Raw genomic sequence first — 20,001 nt, 5'->3', positions numbered from 1 at the left:
AAATAAAGAGAGTAACTCCTTAAAAAAATAAAAAATAAAAAAAGGGTCCTATAAAATCTCATATATTCTTTTTAATTTTTAAAATTATTTTCACCATGTATAATTTATCTTTATTTAAAATCTATTTTATTTTGGTAAATTTTATTGTTTTTATCATAAAATTAGATAGATTTTATTGCTTTTATACTAAAATCATTTTTTATCATGTATTGAGTTGTAAGTATATTTTAATGAATGTGTCAATGAAATTGAATTTAAAATATCATTTAAAAAAATTAAGTAAGTTTAGTAATTTAATATGTTAGAATGACAATATGAAATATAAAATAATAGTTCAATGATAGTTTTATTTATAAGATATTGTCAATAATTCAATAATAGGAGGAATTAAATCCTTTTTTTTAATCACTTAGAAAACGCAGTGGAACGACAGTTATGCTCGCAAGTATTTCCATCAGGTCCCACTTTCTCTCTCTCTTTCCTCCTCCGCGTATATTTCCGCCGGACGTTCGTAACGGTCATATTTCCGGCGTCTTTCTCTCTCTGTCTAAAACTACTACAAGTAAAAAAAAAATCTCTACATTAATACTCGCAATATTAAATATTAGTACATATATATATATATCTACTATATACTACCTATCTTCAGTTGTAGTTATAATCTCTTCGTATTTTGCACTTTATTACTCTATAAATTCAGCTCAATTTTTCGATATTTAGGTTTTTTAGATAGAAAAATTTTCTGTTCTTCGTATTTTGCACTTTATTACTCTATAAATTCAGCTGAGTTTTCGAGAATTAGGGTTTTTTGATATAGGGAAGATTTTCCGGTAGAGATGTGAAGAATTGTGTTAGACAGTGAAGGCAATGGTGGCTGCAGTATCAGCAACAAAGCCGAAAGTACAACATCCGAAAAGGCCGCCATTGTTACCTTCAGAAGCTCAAAATGGAGGAGGAGCTTCAAGAAGATTTCCGAAATCTAAAGAAGTTAACTCACGGTACCTTTCGACTTCTTCGTCGTCTTCAGTTTCAACGACGTCGTCTTCGAATACGTCGGTGGCGGCGGCGAATTCCGTTGCTTCATTGAGAAGTCCATCGCAAATGGTAACTAGGACGCCGGTTCAGAATTCTGGTTCGGTGAAACGGTCGCAATCGGTGGACCGGAGACGGCCGGTTACGCCTATAGAGAAGTCTACTGCGGTGAAGCAGCTGTTGAGTTCCAGTAGAAGTTTATCGGTTTCGTTTCAAGGTCAGTCTATCTCTATACCTGTTAGTAAGGCAAAGCCTGCCCCTGCGACGAACGGTATAAGTAGTGTGAGGAAAGGAACGCCGGAGAGGAGGAAAGTTGCGGCGGATTTTGTTACGCCGGAGAGGAGGAAAGTTGCGGCGAATTTTGTTAAGCCGGAGAGGAGGAAAGTTGAACCGGAGTTGAGTACACCGGTGAGAGATCGGAGTGAGAGTGTTAAGTCAGGTGATCAGCATAGGTGGCCAGGGAGGTCAAAGTCATTGAATTCGAGTTTTTTGACACGAAGTGTTGATTGTGGTTCAATTGAGAAGCACAAATTTGGATCCGAAAGTGTTACTAGTTCATCGATGAAGTCGGTAATTGATATATATCATAGAGCTAGAATTGAAGCTAAATTGAAACCTCAAAGTGACAATGATGAGGTTGATATGAATGGAACAGCTATATCAGGTGATGCATTGGGTTCAGATAGTGAAAGTGTCTCTTCTGGGAGTATTTCAGGTATTCATGATGGTCCGACTGTGATTCAAGGGCGAGGAGGTCCCCGTGGGATAGTTGTGCCTGCTAGGTTTTGGCAAGAGACTAATAACAGGATCAGACGAGGGCCAGAACTTGGTTCTTCTATGGAGAAAAATGGTAGTGTGAAAACAGTGCCTCCGTCAAAGCTAATGGTAAACAAGAAGTTTCCGAGTGATTCCCCTAAAGCATCACCTCGGGGTGTCCCTGCTTCTAGAGGTCTAGTGTCTCCTCTTCGAGGGGGTCAAAGACCAGCATCTCCAAGTAAGGCATTGACACCATCTGCTAATCCTCCTTTAAGAGGGATGCCAAGTCCTACAAGAACAAGAAATGGTGCAATGGGTTCAATATCTAATAATTCCTGCAGCCTGCCCTCAATTTTGAGTTTTGCTGCTGATGCAAGAAGAGGGAAGGTAGGGGAAAGCCGGATAGTTGAAGCACATGAATTAAGGCTTCTATATAATCGGCACATGCAATGGCGTTTTGTCAATGCACAAGCAGAAGCTGCTCTAAGGGCACAGACAACAACAGCAGAGGTAAAAGTTTTTAAGAGGCTACTAATTCTCTTAAGTGTTTTTGATGATGTTGTTCAAATACAGTATATTTTTTGTTCAGCGGTTTACAAAGACATTGAAAAGGAAACCTAATCTCGGATTTTACTATCCTTTGTAGTGAATGGTATTCGTGGAAATGAAATAAATCAATCAACTTAGGCAAAATCGTAAATTAGTTAGGATCAGATGGTCTACATCCATCCCACCTTATTAAGAGTAAGGAGCAAATAGAAAGATCAAAAGTTGTCATAGTAGAAATGGATAATATGGACACCTGGGATCAAGATGATCAAGGAGGATATGAGGAATTTATTTCATGGTTTAGATGAATTGCATTAAGAAATAGCAGTAGACTAAAACTTTTGAAGGTTTGCATTTCTGTTTCACTTATCAAGTAGATATAGGAATCCCTCAATCGGCAGTGGCAGGATATACAGTTCAATATGTGGTTGAACTGGATGATAAATATATGATGCGTGTTGTTCTTTTTTACTTGGAACTTTATATGGTTAATTGGTCATGTTCAATAAACGTGCTTGAATGGGATAGTAAATATATCTGTCATTATGATCTAGTAATCTGTACTTGAGTTTTTGTTTCACTTAGGTTTTGTATGATCTGATGAATATAATCCACCAGTAGTTACATATACCTGGTATAAACTCCAATCCATTTCAAAGAATAAATACATGATACACGTTGTTCTTATTTATTCGAGCTTGTATGGTTAATAGACATGTTTTATGTATATTAATAGAAATCTAAGATATAAAAGCTTTCAGTTGTCAATAAATTTCATCTAGACGCTCGAACTATAATATATTTTTATTGAGCGCCTAAACATATGCTCTAACCTTATTAATAATGCTTTGAAACTCTAAATTTAACAATAACTACTTTATTTATTTACTTAATACTAAGGGTAGAAAGGGAAAAATGTAATAAAATTCTCTTGATTTTATAAACTGGACAAGTAAATTGAAACAACTATTTTTAGTATGGGCCAAGTAATAACAGAGGGAGTATGATAAAGTATTAGACATTTCAACTCAAAATTTTTTTAAAAGCTTTTGTGTGTGTTCTCAAGTGCTCATTACATAGATTAGTTAACCATTTAAAATATGGCACCTCCTTTAATTATACACGTTAAATTCACTAAGCCGTCAAACCTCATGTATGTTTCAATTGATCTTGATATGTATAATTTAAGGAGAAGGCATATTTTATGTGATGAACTTATCTGTGTAATATGCACTTGTGAAATTTACGGGTGCTCAATTAGAACAGACTATAGTTCGAGTATCTAAATGAAATTTGTTGGCAAGTTTAAGGGGTTGTCGATTTATTTTGCCTAAATGTTATCACATCCTTATCAATATATGCAATAAAACATTGCTTATCATTCTTAAAAATTCGAAAAAAAACAAAATTCAAGTATTAGAATATAAACTGGAAAAGGTGTATCAATTATTTATCATCAAGTAAAATTGAAAATACAAACCAACCTGCTGCTTTAGTTTTTCCTAATACCCCTGTTACAATTATATTCACTAAAATTGGTGTATACACTGGCTGCAAGTAAGTTTATTCTACCATGAATTGATAGTGTAAAAAGAAAGCTGTGGTATAGACTAGAGTGCTGTTACAATTATATTCACTAAAATTGGTGTATACACTGGCTGCAAGTAAGTTTATTCTACCATGAATTAATAGTGTAAAAAGAAAGCTGTGGTATAGACTAGAGTGCTGTTGAAATTTCGTGCCATTAATGTAAAATTTTCTTTTTACCAGAGGAACCTGTACAATGCTTGGTTGACTACTTTAAAATTGCGACATTCTGTGAAGTCCAAAAGAATTCAGCTGCAGCTGCTGCGGCAAAATGTGAAGCTGCATTCCATCCTCAAAGGACAAGTAAGCCCTCTTTTCAGTTCTTCTGCCTCAAACCAAATTAGTTTGCATATGCTTATGTACACATCCAAAGAGATGTTTTTTAAATACCAATGCATCAATGAGATAACCATTTCTCGAGTCTAAATACTTGATAAACAAATTCATGTCTGAATTTGAAAAGGACTATCAAGAAACAAGAGTACACGAGGTTAAAAATCTATACAAAATTATGAGAATAAATGCAAATGCATACTATTTGGTCAATTTGCTGTAACTAGAGGACATTATATTGTTGAATGAAACAACCCTTTCCAGTTACATCTATAAAATACCCTGTTACTCTCACATTTGTCTTCATCATGCACATGAGGTGTGCCTGCTGCCTAAGATGGTTGATTTCTTTTCATATGCCGTGAAATGAAATACAATATTCATTGTCTGATTCGTGTTTTAACATTTGTAATGTGTACTTGATTTGTCCATCTTATTATTATCCCTTTCTCTTTTTATGGACGAATTCAGGGGCCATGTTTGGAAAATTGGAGTATGGTTGATGGAGAACATTGCAATTCATTGTCAGGAACCATATGTTCTATGGAAGCGAGCACTATTCGTCTCCCTGTCGTGGAAGGAGCTAAGGTACTTTTTCCCTTGCATTCTAATTGGAGTGCTCTTTGTGGAAAAAATGTGCTTGCATTCAATTACAATTTGGTGTTGGGCTTCAGGAATAATATTTTCTGGTTTATCATCTGCAGGCAGAAGTTCAAAATGTGAAAGATGCTATTTCTTCAGCTGTTGACATGATGCAGGCAATGGGATCCTCACTGTGTTCTTTGCTGCCGAAGGTAATTTTTCCTTCTGGTTATGGTTGTAGACTTCTTTCTGTTTTCAAGAAGGTGGAGGGGATCGGAGGAGGGAAGTAGGCCGTGACCTTGCTCAATTTGCATAAACACCTATTTTGACCAGGGTGTAACTTATCTGCAATGAGAAAGTGGCAACTCCAATGCACAAAAAATATCTAAACTGGTCAACTGCATGCTTTCTTGTATTCTAACATGCTCAGCAAGCATTTAGAACCAGTAAAAGATGACAGAACTGAGGTGCATGTAATAATAGGTCCATTTGCCAGAATCAAATTACTTTAAAGTTTTTTTTTTTGTCTGGGATTTCTCTTCGTTCTTTTCCCTTTTTCTCTCTTTTCCCGTTGAAGTTTATTTATATTCTTTTGAAGAAGACTTTTAGAAGCTGGGGAGAGAAAATCTTAAAGAGAGATGCTTCCTGAAATTCCTTTTCTACTACTTATTTTGTGCAATTCTCTAAAGTCCTGGCACCTAAGGGTGTGACCTAGCATGAAGTTGGTTAGCTGGGTGGCTTCTAACCATCTGCACAAAGTCTTGATGGATAAAGTTATTTGATATCCTACATGAGGGTAGGATGATGCAGGTATCAAATGTAATAGTCAAGGAGTTGCAAGCTAACTACTCAAACACTGCCACGTTTAAAAGGCTATTCTTAATAATCCTACAAATATTCCTTCACCACAGGAAAAAAAAAATGTATTGCCCCAGCCTTGGAGAATTTATTTCAACTCGTGTATGTGTTCTGTTTCACGCGATAACCACTTGTTCTATTGCAAAAATGCATTAAATGAAGAATGAGAGCTATACTGTTTATAAAAAAGTGGACCCTTACCAGTTACCGCTGCTGTGAAAGGCATTTTGGGCATGTCCCAAAGCAAGCCATTGACAAACATCCTGAGACAAGTGTGGGAAGGTAATTCTGAGAGTCAATAAAGGCTGTCTAAGTGTAGGCTGGTAGATTTATTGGAAAGGTAATTTTTTGAGGAAGTGTTACGGATAAATAAGGTAAATGTCGACTTGCTATGGATAAAAGGAAATTAAAATTGAGTCTGAAGCGATTGGAGATGGCAAAAATAGACTTTCCTTCAGGCCTTTGAGAAACCTTTTCTCTTTTAACATTCTGAGAGAGTCAATAAGAAGGGCCTTTTAAGTGTAGACTAGTAACTTTATTGGGAAGGTAATTTTTTGTCAGGAAGTGCTATAGATAAAAAGTGAAGATAGCATTGTCATCGTTAAAGTTGAATGAATTGGACTTAAATTTGTAATGAGATACTTTATTGATAATAAGTCCCACTTGCAATTTGCTTGGTGGATGATAATGGACTATTTTGCCTGGTATGGCCCTAAATTGGTCTTATAATTTCTCTTTTGCTCAAATAATCTAAAGAAATTTCTGGAGAAAGAAGAATCTGACAAAGCTTCAAAGAAATAAAATGAGTATTTTGATAAGAAAGATTTACCGTTTGTAAAACTACTTTGCTAGACACTAGCATTTCCCCTCAATTTTTTGTATTCTCTACATATGCACATCAATTATTCTACTAGATGATACAATCGTTTTAAAATTTCTACAATTTGTCGGAGTTCTTTTTTAATTAAAAAATATTAAAATTCAAATTCGTGGAGCTTATGGTCCCTTGTCTCAGGCATACAACAACAACAACAAACCTAGTATATTCCCACATAGTGGGGTCTGGAGAGGGTATAGTGTACGCAGTCCATACCACTACCTCAAAAGAGGTAGAGAGGCTATTCCGATAGACCCCCGGCTCAAGATAAAAGACAGTATACGGAAGCATCCAAAGAATAGAACATGATAAAATAACATAGGTACGACATCCAAGAAAAAATTTTACATTGCCAAACAAAGGACACCGAAGTCTACCTAATTACTGACTACTACTCACCCACACCCTTAGCCCTCTATCCTAATGCTTTTTCTCCATATCTTCTTATCCAAGGTCATGTCCTCAGTCAGCTGTAACTGCTCCATGTCACGTTTAATCACTTTTCTCCGGTATTTCTTCAGTCTACCCCTACCCCGCTTGAAACCATCCAAGGCCAAACTCTCACACCTACGAACTGGGGCATCCATGCCCCTCCTCACATGACCAAACCTCTCACACCTTGTCTCAGGCATATTAGATAAAAATCTAGTATACGGCACTTGCAAAGTGCTTGTATCGTTTAGATTTGAGCCTCTAGTGTTTCTTTGTGCCATCTTGCTTCTTCTTCTTAATGCTATTGTTTTTGGTTTATATAGTTACTGTCACCAACCTAGTTAGCCCAACTACCCACCTTGGCGTAGCCAAACACCATACCCTTTTCGCTAACACTTCCCGCATCATTGAGGCATACTTTGCCTAGGTTTTGTAGCCTCCTAGTCCTGTAACTCAATTTGATTGAGTACCTCCGATCTATTTGTTGCAGTCCATTTCTTTGAATTTGTTCCACACAACTGCATCTCTTTTATTGCTAAAAAAATTATGCATCATTTTTCTGTGCTCTCTTTGCTGGAATTCTTTTGCGTGACTCCCCAGTGCATGATATTGTTGCTCTCTGTACATGGTTGATAATAGTAGCAGGGACAAATTCCAGCATTAAGCTTTTCTCAGAACTATCGTCTTTCTGTTTCCCCCTTTTTTCTAGCTGTATTTTCTCAGCTAGAACATCTCTGGCATTGAGTTTAGAAGTGCTCTCAATGGGTTTCCAACCATTTATTGTTGTTTTCGTTCGTTGAAATTTTTTTATATTATTTGTTAAGTGTTGATATAGCTGAGTCTATAACTAGAATTATACTATGAAATAGACTGCTTCACTCTACCGAAAGTAGCATTTTACCCATTCACAAGCTACAAAAGTTTTGCTCCCAGTCTCAGCAGATTACCAACTGGTTGGTGGATGACTACTTGTCCTCTTTAACTTTGACCGATGAGGTATCTGCTGTAACTTTCTGTGATCTTGTCGACATCTGGGATCAAAACTGATTCCTGATTATTCTTAATTTTCAACCTTTATGCTTGCAGTTCCTTTTTATTTCCTCTCCTGTGCCAGTATAGCAAAAAAGCTTGTACTTGAAGTTCAGATCGAATTTTCTTGTTGTCTGTTTAGTTCTCAAGGATTCTGATCTAAGTATGCCTAGTACTTAACTCATCTTTTAAGATAATATTCCAAACCACCTTCTTATTTGTCGGTGCACTTCCATTTGGATTGCTTTAACATGGTAATTATATATATATGTACATAGGTAGAGCAGGTGGATTCTACGGTATATGAGCTTACAGATGTGGTGGCTAATGAGCTTGCTTTACTTGACCAATGTAGAGATCTCTTGTCATCAATGACAGCTCTACAGGTAAACCTGAATTTCCCTCTACCTAAAGCTTTTGAAGGAAACCATTCGAGTAATAATCATTTCTATGTTGCCTTTGAGTTGAATGTACTTTTCAAGAGTCATACTTCCTATCAAAAGATACGTTGTTAACTGACAAAAGTTTTTAAAACAGGTGAAGGAATGTAGCCTGAGGACACATCTATTACAAATAAAAGACACGGTTTCTTGCGCAACAACAAAAGTGTAAAGCTGATCTTTTTTTTGACTGCTTAACGGAAATGCTAACATCAAAAGGGAGCTCTTCTCAACCAAACAAAGTGATCGTGATATCTTTTGTAGCTATAGTTTACTTGATTCAGGCTTGTTGAATGCTGCTGCAATTGCATTTTGTATGCATCCTGAGTAGGAAATTGCTGCTTTAACGTGTCATTGCAGCTTTATATCTTCGGTTTATAGCTTCATAAACATTTTACATATTGTATATATATTCCCCCATCTTAAAAAATATCCCCTCTTTGAAAGGTTTTGGGTGTAAGTAATAAATGGAATTTTTTGCACACGTGTTTAAAACTTTTGAACTTTTCATTCAAGGAATTGTTCAACCTCCAAGTCGAAATAATTTTATTGTTTAACAGAAACTTCTCAACTTTTAGAGCGTTGCATATTCCTTGAGATTGTTTAGTAAATTTTTCTGGAATGTTATGGAGTTCTTTTCTTTAGTAAATTTTTCTGGAAATGTTATGGAGTTCTTTTCTTTTCTTTCTTTCTTTTTTTTTTTTTTGTGGGGAGAGGGGGGTCCCCAACTAACTTCGTCTAGCAAACTGAACTAAAATAATAAATGGAATAAAATCATATCATCCTCGAATGAAGAGGACTCACTGCAACTCTGCGTACTGAACTGCAACTGCTACTACTGATCTGAGACTCGTGTCTCTAACAAACACTAGCTAGAGCAAAAAGTATGGTAGATAGTGTGTTAAAAATCATCTTACAACCCATCAAAACGAGGTACAGGACCTTTTTTTGAATAAAAACTGCAATAACCCATAATAATCTTTGCTTGATTCATCTCATCGTGCTAAACAAATGTTATGGAGTTTAAAATCCCACACGTAAGACTCCAGTATATTGTCATGGAGTTTATTGGGAAACATTGGAATTGGACGAATAAGATCTCTAGGTCTCCTGGTAAAACATTGGAGTTTATTTGATTTGTACGTACGTCAATATATATATATATATATATTTGAAATGAGGCGTAAAAAGTTATTTTAAAAGTTGGTAATCGTGTTGCTACATTGCAATGCTACTTCTTTGCTTCAATGATGAATGGTACTGAAAAAAATATAAAACTAAAGTAATGAAAAGAAGAAAGGACACAATGGAGTGTTTGCATTTTTGGTAAAGAGTCATACCACTAAAAATATTCTGTTACTCTGTTAGAATAAATATAGGTGCTTAAGTAACCTCATACTACTCAATTTTTTATTTAAATTTTGAATATTTTAAAAGTGATTATATTTGAAAAGTTATCTGTTATAGGTATTAAAATACTATCAAAAAATGACACTGTCAGTGTCTATTAATTAATTTCATAAGTTGACCACTATTTTCGTTCTCTTATGTGTAAAAGTGAAGATTTCTTCAACAAAAAAACTAACAAAAATACAAGTGACCTACAAAATCAATTCTCCCATCAATACTAGTTAAGACATCACTAGAATATTCAAATGAGTAGATTTTTTATTTTTTTTTTATATAAGAGTAAACACGTAAAACGTGTATGGTTTCTTTAAGTTTATGGCATTATCAACAGTGGTCATAAAAGTAAAGGCGTTTAAGAAGTAAAACCCACTTTGGCTTGTCTCTTCCTCCAACAGGAGCAACACTTAGAAATAAGCATTGGGATTAGGAGCTTAGCATTAATTCAAAAAGTCTGTTTGTATTCTTCCATTCACTTTTACTTAGCAGGGACTAAGTCTGTTTGTATTCCTCTATAATGGAGTTCAGACTCCTCTCAAGAAAACAATAAATGTAGTACGTTTTTTATTCATATTAATTGAACTTGAGAAATAATTTGAGAATCAGTAGTTCATGTTAATAGCAAAACGAGAAAAAATAAATTTTTTTCTTCACATTATCACAAGCTAAAGTGAAAGTGAAAAGTTATTTTTAATAAAGTGAACAAATAAAAATGAAGGGCAAGAGTATATTGCTGAATTAGGCGCATTTTACAGCAAGATATTAAACTTATATTTGGCTAAAGATATTGTTAAAAGAATTAGTTGGACAAAGAAAACAATCACATCAAAATTTTAGGATACCCAGTGTATTCCCACGTAGTTGGGTTTGGGGAGGATAGAGTGTACGCAAACCATACCACTACCTCCAAAGAAGTAGGTCCTTAGAATAACATCCATATTTTGGAACACATGAAAACACAAATAAATTAAGACGGAAGAAGTTATAATGAAACGTGATTTGTTACCTTTTATGTTCCCTCATTTGAATTTTCTCTGCTGCATTATTTTGACTCAATTCTAATGGTGACTACTACAGTATAATATTTGTAACGAAAAGAGTTAAAAATATCTCTAACGTATTGATAATGATTCAAATTTGTCCACCTTCCATATACTGGACTACAAATGTTCTTAACATTCATTTTTGAATTAAAAGAGCCATTAAAGAAAGTGACAATAGCTTAGCCAACTTCTTTCAAATTTGACAGTCAAGTTTTCTGCCATTTTCGTAGATGTGTCTTGAATGACCCTAATAGATATTCCTCCGTTCGCTTTTATTTGTCACTAATTTTCTAATTGAATTTTTATTTTTACTTGTCATTTTTGACATATCAACAGAAGACAACTTCTTTTTCCTATTTTACCCATAACATAATAACATTAATTGTTTTTCTTTTCAAATTAAGTTCAAGATACAATATAAACATCATTTAATAGGGATATAATAATAAAATAGTTATGTTATGTATTTGGAAGTACTTTTATTTTCAACCACCACATTGAAAGGAAGGCGTCATTGCAGTCTTAAAAGGGACAACAAGAAAACTCATTTGTACATTGTAAATCCAAAAAAATTACACCCTCCGTTTCGTAATAAATAAATTATTGAATTTTGATACACAGATTAAGGGAAAAAATCAAACACATAAATTTAATATATTTTTTCATTTTTACCCTTATTTAAAGTACAGAATCATATTTATTTTATTCTTTTTCAGTTGATGGCCCCTTGATTGTCAAATCTTCAAGGGTAAATTTGGAGAAAAAAAATCAATAATTCACTTATTTTGAAACATTAAAAATATTTCAACAATTCATTTATTATGAAATGGAGGGAGTATTTTTTTTTAGAATCCAATATAAAATATATGCAGGAACTTTCCAACAAAGCAACTACTTCTTTAACGCAACTAAAAAGCTTTATTAAAAAGTTTAAAAGAGCAAAGAAAGCAGACGCGTGAGCGTTAGATAGAGAAAAGAAAATCCCCCATACATTTATCAATCCCCAATTGCCCTTGATATTAATTTGGGACAGCATTTTGCCTCTATGGTGTTATAATAACAATGGAATGATTTCGGATGGGTATGAAAAAATCTTTGGTAGGGAAAATTATTCTTGGAATGAGGCATTATTTGACATGAATCTGAATTAGTTAGATTTTAATGTGGGTATCGAATATCGAATGGAAAATAAAAAAAAAAAAAAAAAAGGAAGAGAAATGATTACCCTTTGTTTCATATTAGTTAATTATCATATTAAAAGTAGTTGTCCAATATTAATTAGTCACCTTAGTAAATTAAGAAAACATCAATTAAAATTTTCATATTAGTTTCTGTTGGGATAGATTAATAAATTACCTTTTTATTTGTATTTCATAATCACAGTGTAAAATAAAATGCCGTCAGCTAATATGAGACGGCGGAAGTAAAATAAAAAAGGGGAAGATTACTTAAAACCACACCCTAACTTTTCATTATTACTTAAAATCTCATCCCACTAAACTAATTACAAAAATCCCTTCTAATTCATAAAAATAGCTTATTTTCAGATTCATCACAATTTACCCCTAGTACATCGCCTATGCGCCGCAAATCTCGCCCAAAATTCAGGTAATGTATCCGGCTATTTTTTAAATTCATCCATTTTGAATTAAGCAAAACTTTTGATTGTTTTTATTACAATTTCTATAAAATTAATTCGCCTAAAATCTCACCCAAAATTCGCCTACTGGCTATGATATTTAAGCAAAACTTTTGATTGTTTTTATTACAATTTCTATAAATTAATTTTCATCCATCTGTTAAACTATTATGCATCAAAATATATTTTACACTTCAGTAATCATATAAGCTAATTGTAGTTTCATAACTTAATGTAAATTAACCACCAGAGTTGGCATAATGGTTCAGCGCTATGTCCCTTAAACAAGAGGTCAGGGGTTCGATCTCGTCTCTGACGAATGGAGCAAACTCTGTGGCCAGTTTCCTACCATAAAATACGCTGATCGGGGAACGGAGGATTAGTCTCATGGCTGTCGGCTGTGGGAATACCTTGGGCAACCAAAAAAAAAAAACTTAATGTAAATTAGAAATATATCAGATATTTTCAAATATAAGTCAAGTATAATGCAAATTTAATTACAGTGATGTATCTCAATCAAAATAATTTAATGTATCAGAAACTTAAATTTACAATACAATAGTCGATATAATATTGTTGTATTTGTATATAAAGTAACGTATCATAAGATATTTAGCTTTTAATACAATGTATTAAATATTTTTATACATATAAAGTATTAAGTAAATTAAATATAATAATGTATTACTAACCACAAATAAATGTAATGTATCATGACCTTAATGTTATTAAATGAGATATTTGTTTTCATAATACAATGTATCATAAGTTTTTACATAATAATAAAACTTATGATATTTGTTATCATAAGTTATTAAATGACGTATATTATGCAATTTAAACGATAATTTCTTTAATTAAGCACATTCATTGCTCAACAGTAGGCTTAATTATCGTTTCTTTTCGTTTTTAACCACAATTAAAGATTTATTAATGTATCATGACGTTAACTAATGTATCATATTTGAGATTTTATGTAATTATTATAAAAGTAGGGAGAAGGGATAATTAGGTAGTAAAAGTTTTGGGTTTATGTTGTTTACTCAATAAAAAATAGAGAGTTAACCACATATGTTAACCATGGGTGAAGTATTAGTGTGGAGAATAGAAAAAACAAAAAGTGGGACCCAATCAACAAGGGGGATGCGGCGAGAGGGAAACGCTAAAGCGAATCTGCTTTTGTACTGCGAATAGAAGGAGTTAGTGACGTGTTCCCCACTGATGAAGGTGGGAAGTTCAATGTGGGTCCCACGATGATGTGTACCGCATCTCTTTTGAATAGACCCTCTCCTTTCTCTCTCTCTCTCTTCCTATCCTTTTTCTTTCCCCTCCCAAAAGTCACAGATATATATATATATATATACTACATATCGAAGCCACGGATTAGCACGGGTTCAATATATATATTATTTTTTTAATTTTAATTTATGTGACACAAATATAATTTAGATAATTAATTATTAAAATAATTTTAATTTTTAATTATTGTGATTTATAATACTATTTCTTCTATTTCAATTTAAGTGACACTGATATAATTTCAAAAGTTAACTTATGTGGGAGTAATATAATTTCGATAGTCAATCAAATGTTTTATGTTGACATATCGTTTTGTGTCTATTTTATGAAATATTATTAATTTTTTAATGCGATTGTAATAATTAATTAGAGGTGATACAATAAAATTACGATTGAAGCAGCGAAGAACTCATGTCTTAAATGACTTATAATAACTAATTATAAGTGATATAACAATATTACTTTAAAAAATACTTGTGGAAAAAATATAAAAAGGCATCATATAAGACATCAAGTTAATTTTAAAAATTAAAAGTTAATTTATTATTTTTTAGCAATTTTATATTTTTTATTAAATATTATAATTTTTTAATACTTAAATAACCTATAGTAATTAATTTGGAGTAATATAATCAAATTATGATTGAAGCAGCTGAAGCAGGCACCACAAGTAGGCATGTCGATTATTTTATATTTTTATTTAATATTATAAATTTTTAAATACTTAAATAATTTATAGTAATTAATTAGGGTAATATAGTAAAATTACGATTGAAGCAAGCAACATAAGCAGATACATCGAACACTTATTGACACTTATATATATATATATATATATATATCATCTCATATTATTAAAAAAACAAAAAAGTAACTTACATAAATCTCAAATTTTTAGGGGTTCTAAATTTTTTTTATAACTTTATTTAATTATATGATATCTCAAATTTTATTATTTATGATAATATATTTTTAGCCTTGATACATATAATTTGTGATACATTTATAATTTAGTGGTTAGTTAACTAAGGAAGTTACTAATTTTTAATTATTACAGGAAGTAAAACTAGGCGCAAAACATGGTATAAACACACCGTGGCGGATCTAGCATATATCCGAGGGTTCATCCGAACCCTCTTCGACGAAAAATTACACTATTTATACACGATTAAAATTATTTTATATATATATATATATAATATATGTTGAAAACATTTCGGCTAGTTCGTGTGTGCACTTTCAAATCTCCTTAATGAACATCTTGGTTCCGCCACTGTAAACACAGCTAGTTCCAAATGTATCATAATGATACATTTGGTAAAATTACTCGATACCCATTAAAAATTTAATCTCACAAAAAATAAATAATTTATATATGTCAAACATATGTTAAATGTATGAAACATTTATAAATAAATAAAAAATATGAACCACTATCACAAAGTATCTGTCATGTATGTCTCCAGTATTTCAACAACAAATGTATCATATTGATAATGTATATATTTTTGATAACTGATTAATAATACCAATACATATTTTTGTACTATTATATCAGTGTTACACATGTCTATTTAAGTTTTATGCACTGTTAATGCATAAAATATTTTATATTGTAAGATAAATTTGACTTATTATTATATATTATTTAATTTTTATGTAAATAATTGATACTAATTTACAATAGCAGATCAAATAGTGTTAAATATTTTATATACTAACAATGAACAAAACTTAAAATCTTATAAAAATAACTTTTCTATCTCATAAAAATAATATTAAAATTTACTTATATTTTAACCTTCTTTATATCTTATATATGGAATTGCATTGAGTATGTTATTGATTGTTATTAGAGTACTGCATTGGCAAATCATTAATCCTTAATCCTCTAGGTAAACAATTCAACATCCAACCAAGTACATTATTTATCCTTTTTATAGCATAGATGCCAGTAGATATTATTATACAATTTTAAAAAATATATATAATAAAATATCTAACTTTACATAAAAATTATGAATTTACGTACTCCATTTTTTTATAGGTAAAATCGCCCGTGGAGTACTATACTACATAGATTGTTGTCACATTGATTTGCGAATGAAGAAAACAAAAAACAATGGGAAAATTACTCATATACTTTGATTTATGTATTTGATTGGTCGTTTGTAGTGTTTTGATTATTATATTATTTTATAGTTGTTATTATTTTAGAGTAGTTCCTATTTTTTTCTTTACTGTCTTTTTTTCTTTTCATACTTTAATTTGTTGCACTCAAGTTGATTGAGGGTCTTCTAAAATTAGCCCCTCTATCTCTACCAGATAATGATATATAAGATTTGCGTATATTCTATTCTTTCTATATTTCACTTATCAAATAAATAAAATTTCATTCAATATGTTATTATTATAATTTCACTGACTGCCAAAAATTGTGAAAGCAAGATTTCTTTAAAAAAATTATGAACTTAAATAATATATTAGTATGAGATTTTTGTGGCTGCTGTAAAGTGTATCACTAAAAGTCAAATGAAAAGTTTAAAAGTAAATTGTTATTTTACTATGTATAAAAAATAATCATTTGTTAGGATCTATTATAGTAAAGAAAACAGTGTGATATAAAGTGAAATGGAAGAAGTATAAACCATCTTTATATATGCCTTGATATATGATATTAGTTTTTTTTTTTTATATAATTTATGTGATATAATTTGAGTTGAATATGATTTTTTTTTAAAAAAAAGTATCATAATTTTTGAAACTTTGTACTAGTTCAAAATATGTCATAAAAATATTTGTATAGTTTAAACCTTTTGAAATTAAAACGTGTGACTTAGCTTAAATACATCAAATATTTTTGTGATTATAAAAGTTTCTTACTAAAGATATCATGAAAAATGTAAAATCAATTATTTTCAAAATTAGAAATTGTAATCATATTCTTGAAACGAGTAAAAATAAAAGTGTATTGCGTTCGCTAAAACTTATGAGGGGGTATTACTTCGAAAATGGACTTTAACGTTAGTTACTCTTTAGTTTTATAGAAGGAAAGTCTTGAACTAACCGACAAAGTTGTTGTCATGTGATTAGGAGGTTACTGGTTTAAACCTTAGACACAATCTCTGACACAAGACTGCGTACAATATACCCTTATAGTGGTGAGACTCTTCTCCAAACCCTGCACATATCGGAAGCTTTCGTGCACCGAACTTCCTTTTTTAACATTAGAGTGTGACTCCTAAATATTGTGAGGATGAAAATCTTGGAAAAAGAATATATTCAACAAAGGAGTAAAAAAAGATTAGAATACAATACTTTGTTGCTATTTTTTTCCCCTTGGATTTCAGATTGTTTGTATAATTATGGATACACTTGCATGTTGACTAACTATTGGTTGTGATGAGAAGGGTGGTCCCTTAATGGAGTTTTGAAAGATATTTGATGTCCTCCCACTTATGAATTCTCTTCTTCAAAGTATAGCCATTAACTATTTTTATGAAAGTTGAGTTTTGAGTGATAAGATTTGTATAGTTCTTGATATATTATGTTTGCCTCTTTAATGTGACAACTCATGCTTAATCTTTGAATAACTCCATGATTGTGATGTGTCTAATATACTCAATTGGAGTACACTCTTAGCTCAACTTGGGAGACTTTTAGTTTTGATTTATTTATTTTTAATTTACCCATTTTTTTATCACATAGGGGAGACAGGAAAATCACTAAGTGAGTCGATAAAACGTAAATTCTTTTATCTGAATGATACACTTCAATTTGAGAATAAAATAATTCTAGCTTTTGTTGTCTCAATTCTTTCAAAGTGATAACGAAATGGCAGTATGATCTTGTTGAAGTAGGAAAAAGTTTTGTAAAATGATTCAATTGAAGTTCCAAAGCTAAATAAGTACTTCACTCCTCTAATTTTAATAATCGCTTTGGCTTAAAAAACTATTTTAATAATTGTGATTATCACTTTGGAAATTCAAAATTATAATAAGCAATTGGTTTTAACTGTATACCCTTAATATTTAAGAATTTCAAAAGCGACAAGTAAAAGTGAAAGGTAGAAGTACTTTTCTTTTCTTTTCTTCCGTACGAAATCTTCCCATGGGCGAAGCCACCTATATTAAAGGATGGTCAGGAGGCAAATGCACATTCTACGTTGAAAAAATATGTTGTGCATATAGGCTAAACATTAGTTATTATGAACGTGTATTTAATTTTGCACATCCTCAACGCAACTGCGAAGAAAATTTACACACTCTTTATCAAATTTCTGATTCTACCACTGAGTCTTCCCTTCTTTACAACTACACATACATCCCACTTTGCGTCTTATGCCGAGAAGAAATTAGGAACAAAATTGATGTTACTACTTAGAATATGTATGATTATTTGTAATGAATAACGTCCACTAAAGTTTTCAAATCAGCTTATGCGTAAGTGTAACTCAATTACTGAATGATTTATGGACTTGGTTGTGTATATCGAAGTACATAACTCATGTTTACTTAATTCATAACTATAATACTCATATATTTATTCAGCCAAAAATATAATATGGTCAGTTGACACTCAATTAAACATACAACTCATGTTTAGTTCCTTACATTTTCCGATTTTCCAATTGAGTTCGAACTCACAAAACACCAAACTCAACTAGAAAACTACTCATCGTCAACAGTAATTGGCAATATTCGACAAATTTTATAGCTAAACAGCAAAATTATAGCTAATCCTATTTACCGACGGATTAGCCTATGCCTTTAGCCTTTTCAAACAAACAGATTCAAAAGCTTTGGTTCTTCTTCCCCTTTCACACTATCCAACTCCGATAACTCCGTCTCCGAACCAAATGACGACGTCGTTCTCCTCCTCTTCCTCGACCCGATCCACTCTGTTGTATCAACGTGATCCGACCCGGATTCGTTTGAGAATTGGCTTGGAATATCCCACGTGCCGCCGTAACTCAGTGGATTGCCACCAGCTAGAACCGTCTGCACCGCCTTTTGACACACGTGCCAGTTACCCGTCGTTAAAAGCCCTACTACTCCGGTCACCGGATTCACCGTCCTTCCGCATGCTTCGAATAACAGCGATTTAAACAAAGCTGCAATGAAGAAAATCAAATTTTCATCAGATCAGCCAGGTACATACTCCCTCTAATGCAGCACAGTTCAAATTTCGAGATTCGACATACACAAGCTCTAAGTTTTCTGAAATAACATACGTAAAAAAATATCATAAATCATGACAGTCAACAACTTATTATAGGTATCAGAGCTCGAAAAATCTAATTGTGTCGGGTAAATTAGTACAAAAAGAGTAAAATTGAGAAGAAAACTGGTAGTAGGGAGTGCTTGGCAAGAGAGTACCAGGTCGTCGATTTTGTGGAACAGCGGAGATGAAGGACATGAGATCGCTACGGCCAAAAAACTTGGAAACGAAGAGAGTAGCGTTACCCTGTGCACGAGGATCATCAATACCATCCAAACACGCCCTCAAAGTACAATTATCACTGCATCTTCTTCTTAATATTCTGCACCCATTGCAGCTCATTTTTTCAACTTTTTTCTTCTATAGTCCACCACGTTTTTTCTTTCTTATGATGAGTTGAGAGAAATGAGGAAGGGATATAATATAGGAGAAAGAGAGTAAGTAACTATGGTTAAGCAAGTGTGGTTATTATAATACTAGAACTAGAATGATACTCTACTGTGGGTCTGTAGACTGTAGGCTGTACCCAAAAGCAGATTTAAGAATTATGTGTACTTTCTTCAAAGTACAGCCTGAATAATCCTTCCAAATTTTTGTGGGCTAAAATAATGTCATATTAATTTTTAATGGTTTTGCATATCACAACAATAATATATTCCGTATACTCAGACAAGTGAGATCTGAAGAGAGTTAAGTATGGACATATATTACTCTTACCTTCTAGATAGAGTGGGTGTTTTCAACTGACACTCGACTTAAAATAAAACACTTCTAAATAGTTTGAAAAAGAAAATACAGAAAAGAGAATAGTAACAATAACGAAATACTCAAAATGCAACAAAAAGAACAATAATATCAACAAAGTAACGCAACCATCCCAGATAATCTTAATTAGAATTTGTAAAAACCAAGATCATA

At 32.3% G+C, this 20,001-nt stretch overlaps 2 protein-coding genes across 3 annotated transcripts; one reads left to right on the top strand and one right to left on the bottom strand.

Moving 5' to 3' along the window:
- Nucleotides 1–386: 386 nt before the first annotated feature.
- Nucleotides 387–8,957, top strand: LOC107867224 (QWRF motif-containing protein 2). Of its 2 annotated transcripts, none has more exons than XM_047411131.1 (7): nt 387–458; nt 818–2,298; nt 4,108–4,227; nt 4,729–4,845; nt 4,962–5,051; nt 8,314–8,421; nt 8,573–8,957. In XM_047411131.1, exons 2-7 carry the CDS (start codon nt 868–870, stop codon nt 8,645–8,647), a joined length of 1,941 nt encoding a protein of 646 aa, XP_047267087.1. In that variant the 5' UTR covers nt 387–458; nt 818–867; the 3' UTR covers nt 8,648–8,957. The 2 variants fall into 2 exon arrangements, with proteins under 2 accessions (XP_047267087.1, XP_016568858.2); XM_016713372.2 differs by having other exon boundaries at nt 803–2,298.
- Nucleotides 8,958–18,385: 9,428 nt separating this feature from the next.
- Nucleotides 18,386–19,517, bottom strand: LOC107869460 (LOB domain-containing protein 38). Its single transcript, XM_016715999.2, has 2 exons — nt 19,242–19,517; nt 18,386–18,976 (listed from the first exon to the last, which is right to left on the bottom strand). Exons 1-2 carry the CDS (start codon nt 19,423–19,425, stop codon nt 18,642–18,644), a joined length of 519 nt encoding a protein of 172 aa, XP_016571485.2. The 5' UTR covers nt 19,426–19,517; the 3' UTR covers nt 18,386–18,641.
- Nucleotides 19,518–20,001: the final 484 nt, after the last annotated feature.

The sequence above is a fragment of the Capsicum annuum genome, chromosome 4 (assembly GCF_002878395.1).
Source record: "Capsicum annuum cultivar UCD-10X-F1 chromosome 4, UCD10Xv1.1, whole genome shotgun sequence".
NCBI classification, from domain to species: Eukaryota; Viridiplantae; Streptophyta; class Magnoliopsida; order Solanales; family Solanaceae; genus Capsicum; species Capsicum annuum.
The sequence above is the reverse complement of the archived record's forward strand: the minus strand, read 5'-3'. Positions and strand labels throughout refer to the sequence as shown.

Bases quoted from the DNA above. Each gene is read 5' to 3' on its own strand.
- LOC107869460 (XM_016715999.2), bottom strand. From the start codon at position 19,425: ATGAGCTGCAATGGGTGCAGAATATTAAGAAGAAGATGCAGTGATAAT. The intron at 18,977-19,241 runs GTACTCTCTTGC...TCTTCATTGCAG, and splicing joins TCCACAAAATCGACGACCTG to CTTTGTTTAAATCGCTGTTA.
- LOC107867224 (XM_047411131.1), top strand. From the start codon at position 868: ATGGTGGCTGCAGTATCAGCAACAAAGCCGAAAGTACAACATCCGAAA. The intron at 4,846-4,961 runs GTACTTTTTCCC...TATCATCTGCAG, and splicing joins CTGTCGTGGAAGGAGCTAAG to GCAGAAGTTCAAAATGTGAA. The intron at 5,052-8,313 runs GTAATTTTTCCT...ATATGTACATAG, and splicing joins TGTGTTCTTTGCTGCCGAAG to GTAGAGCAGGTGGATTCTAC.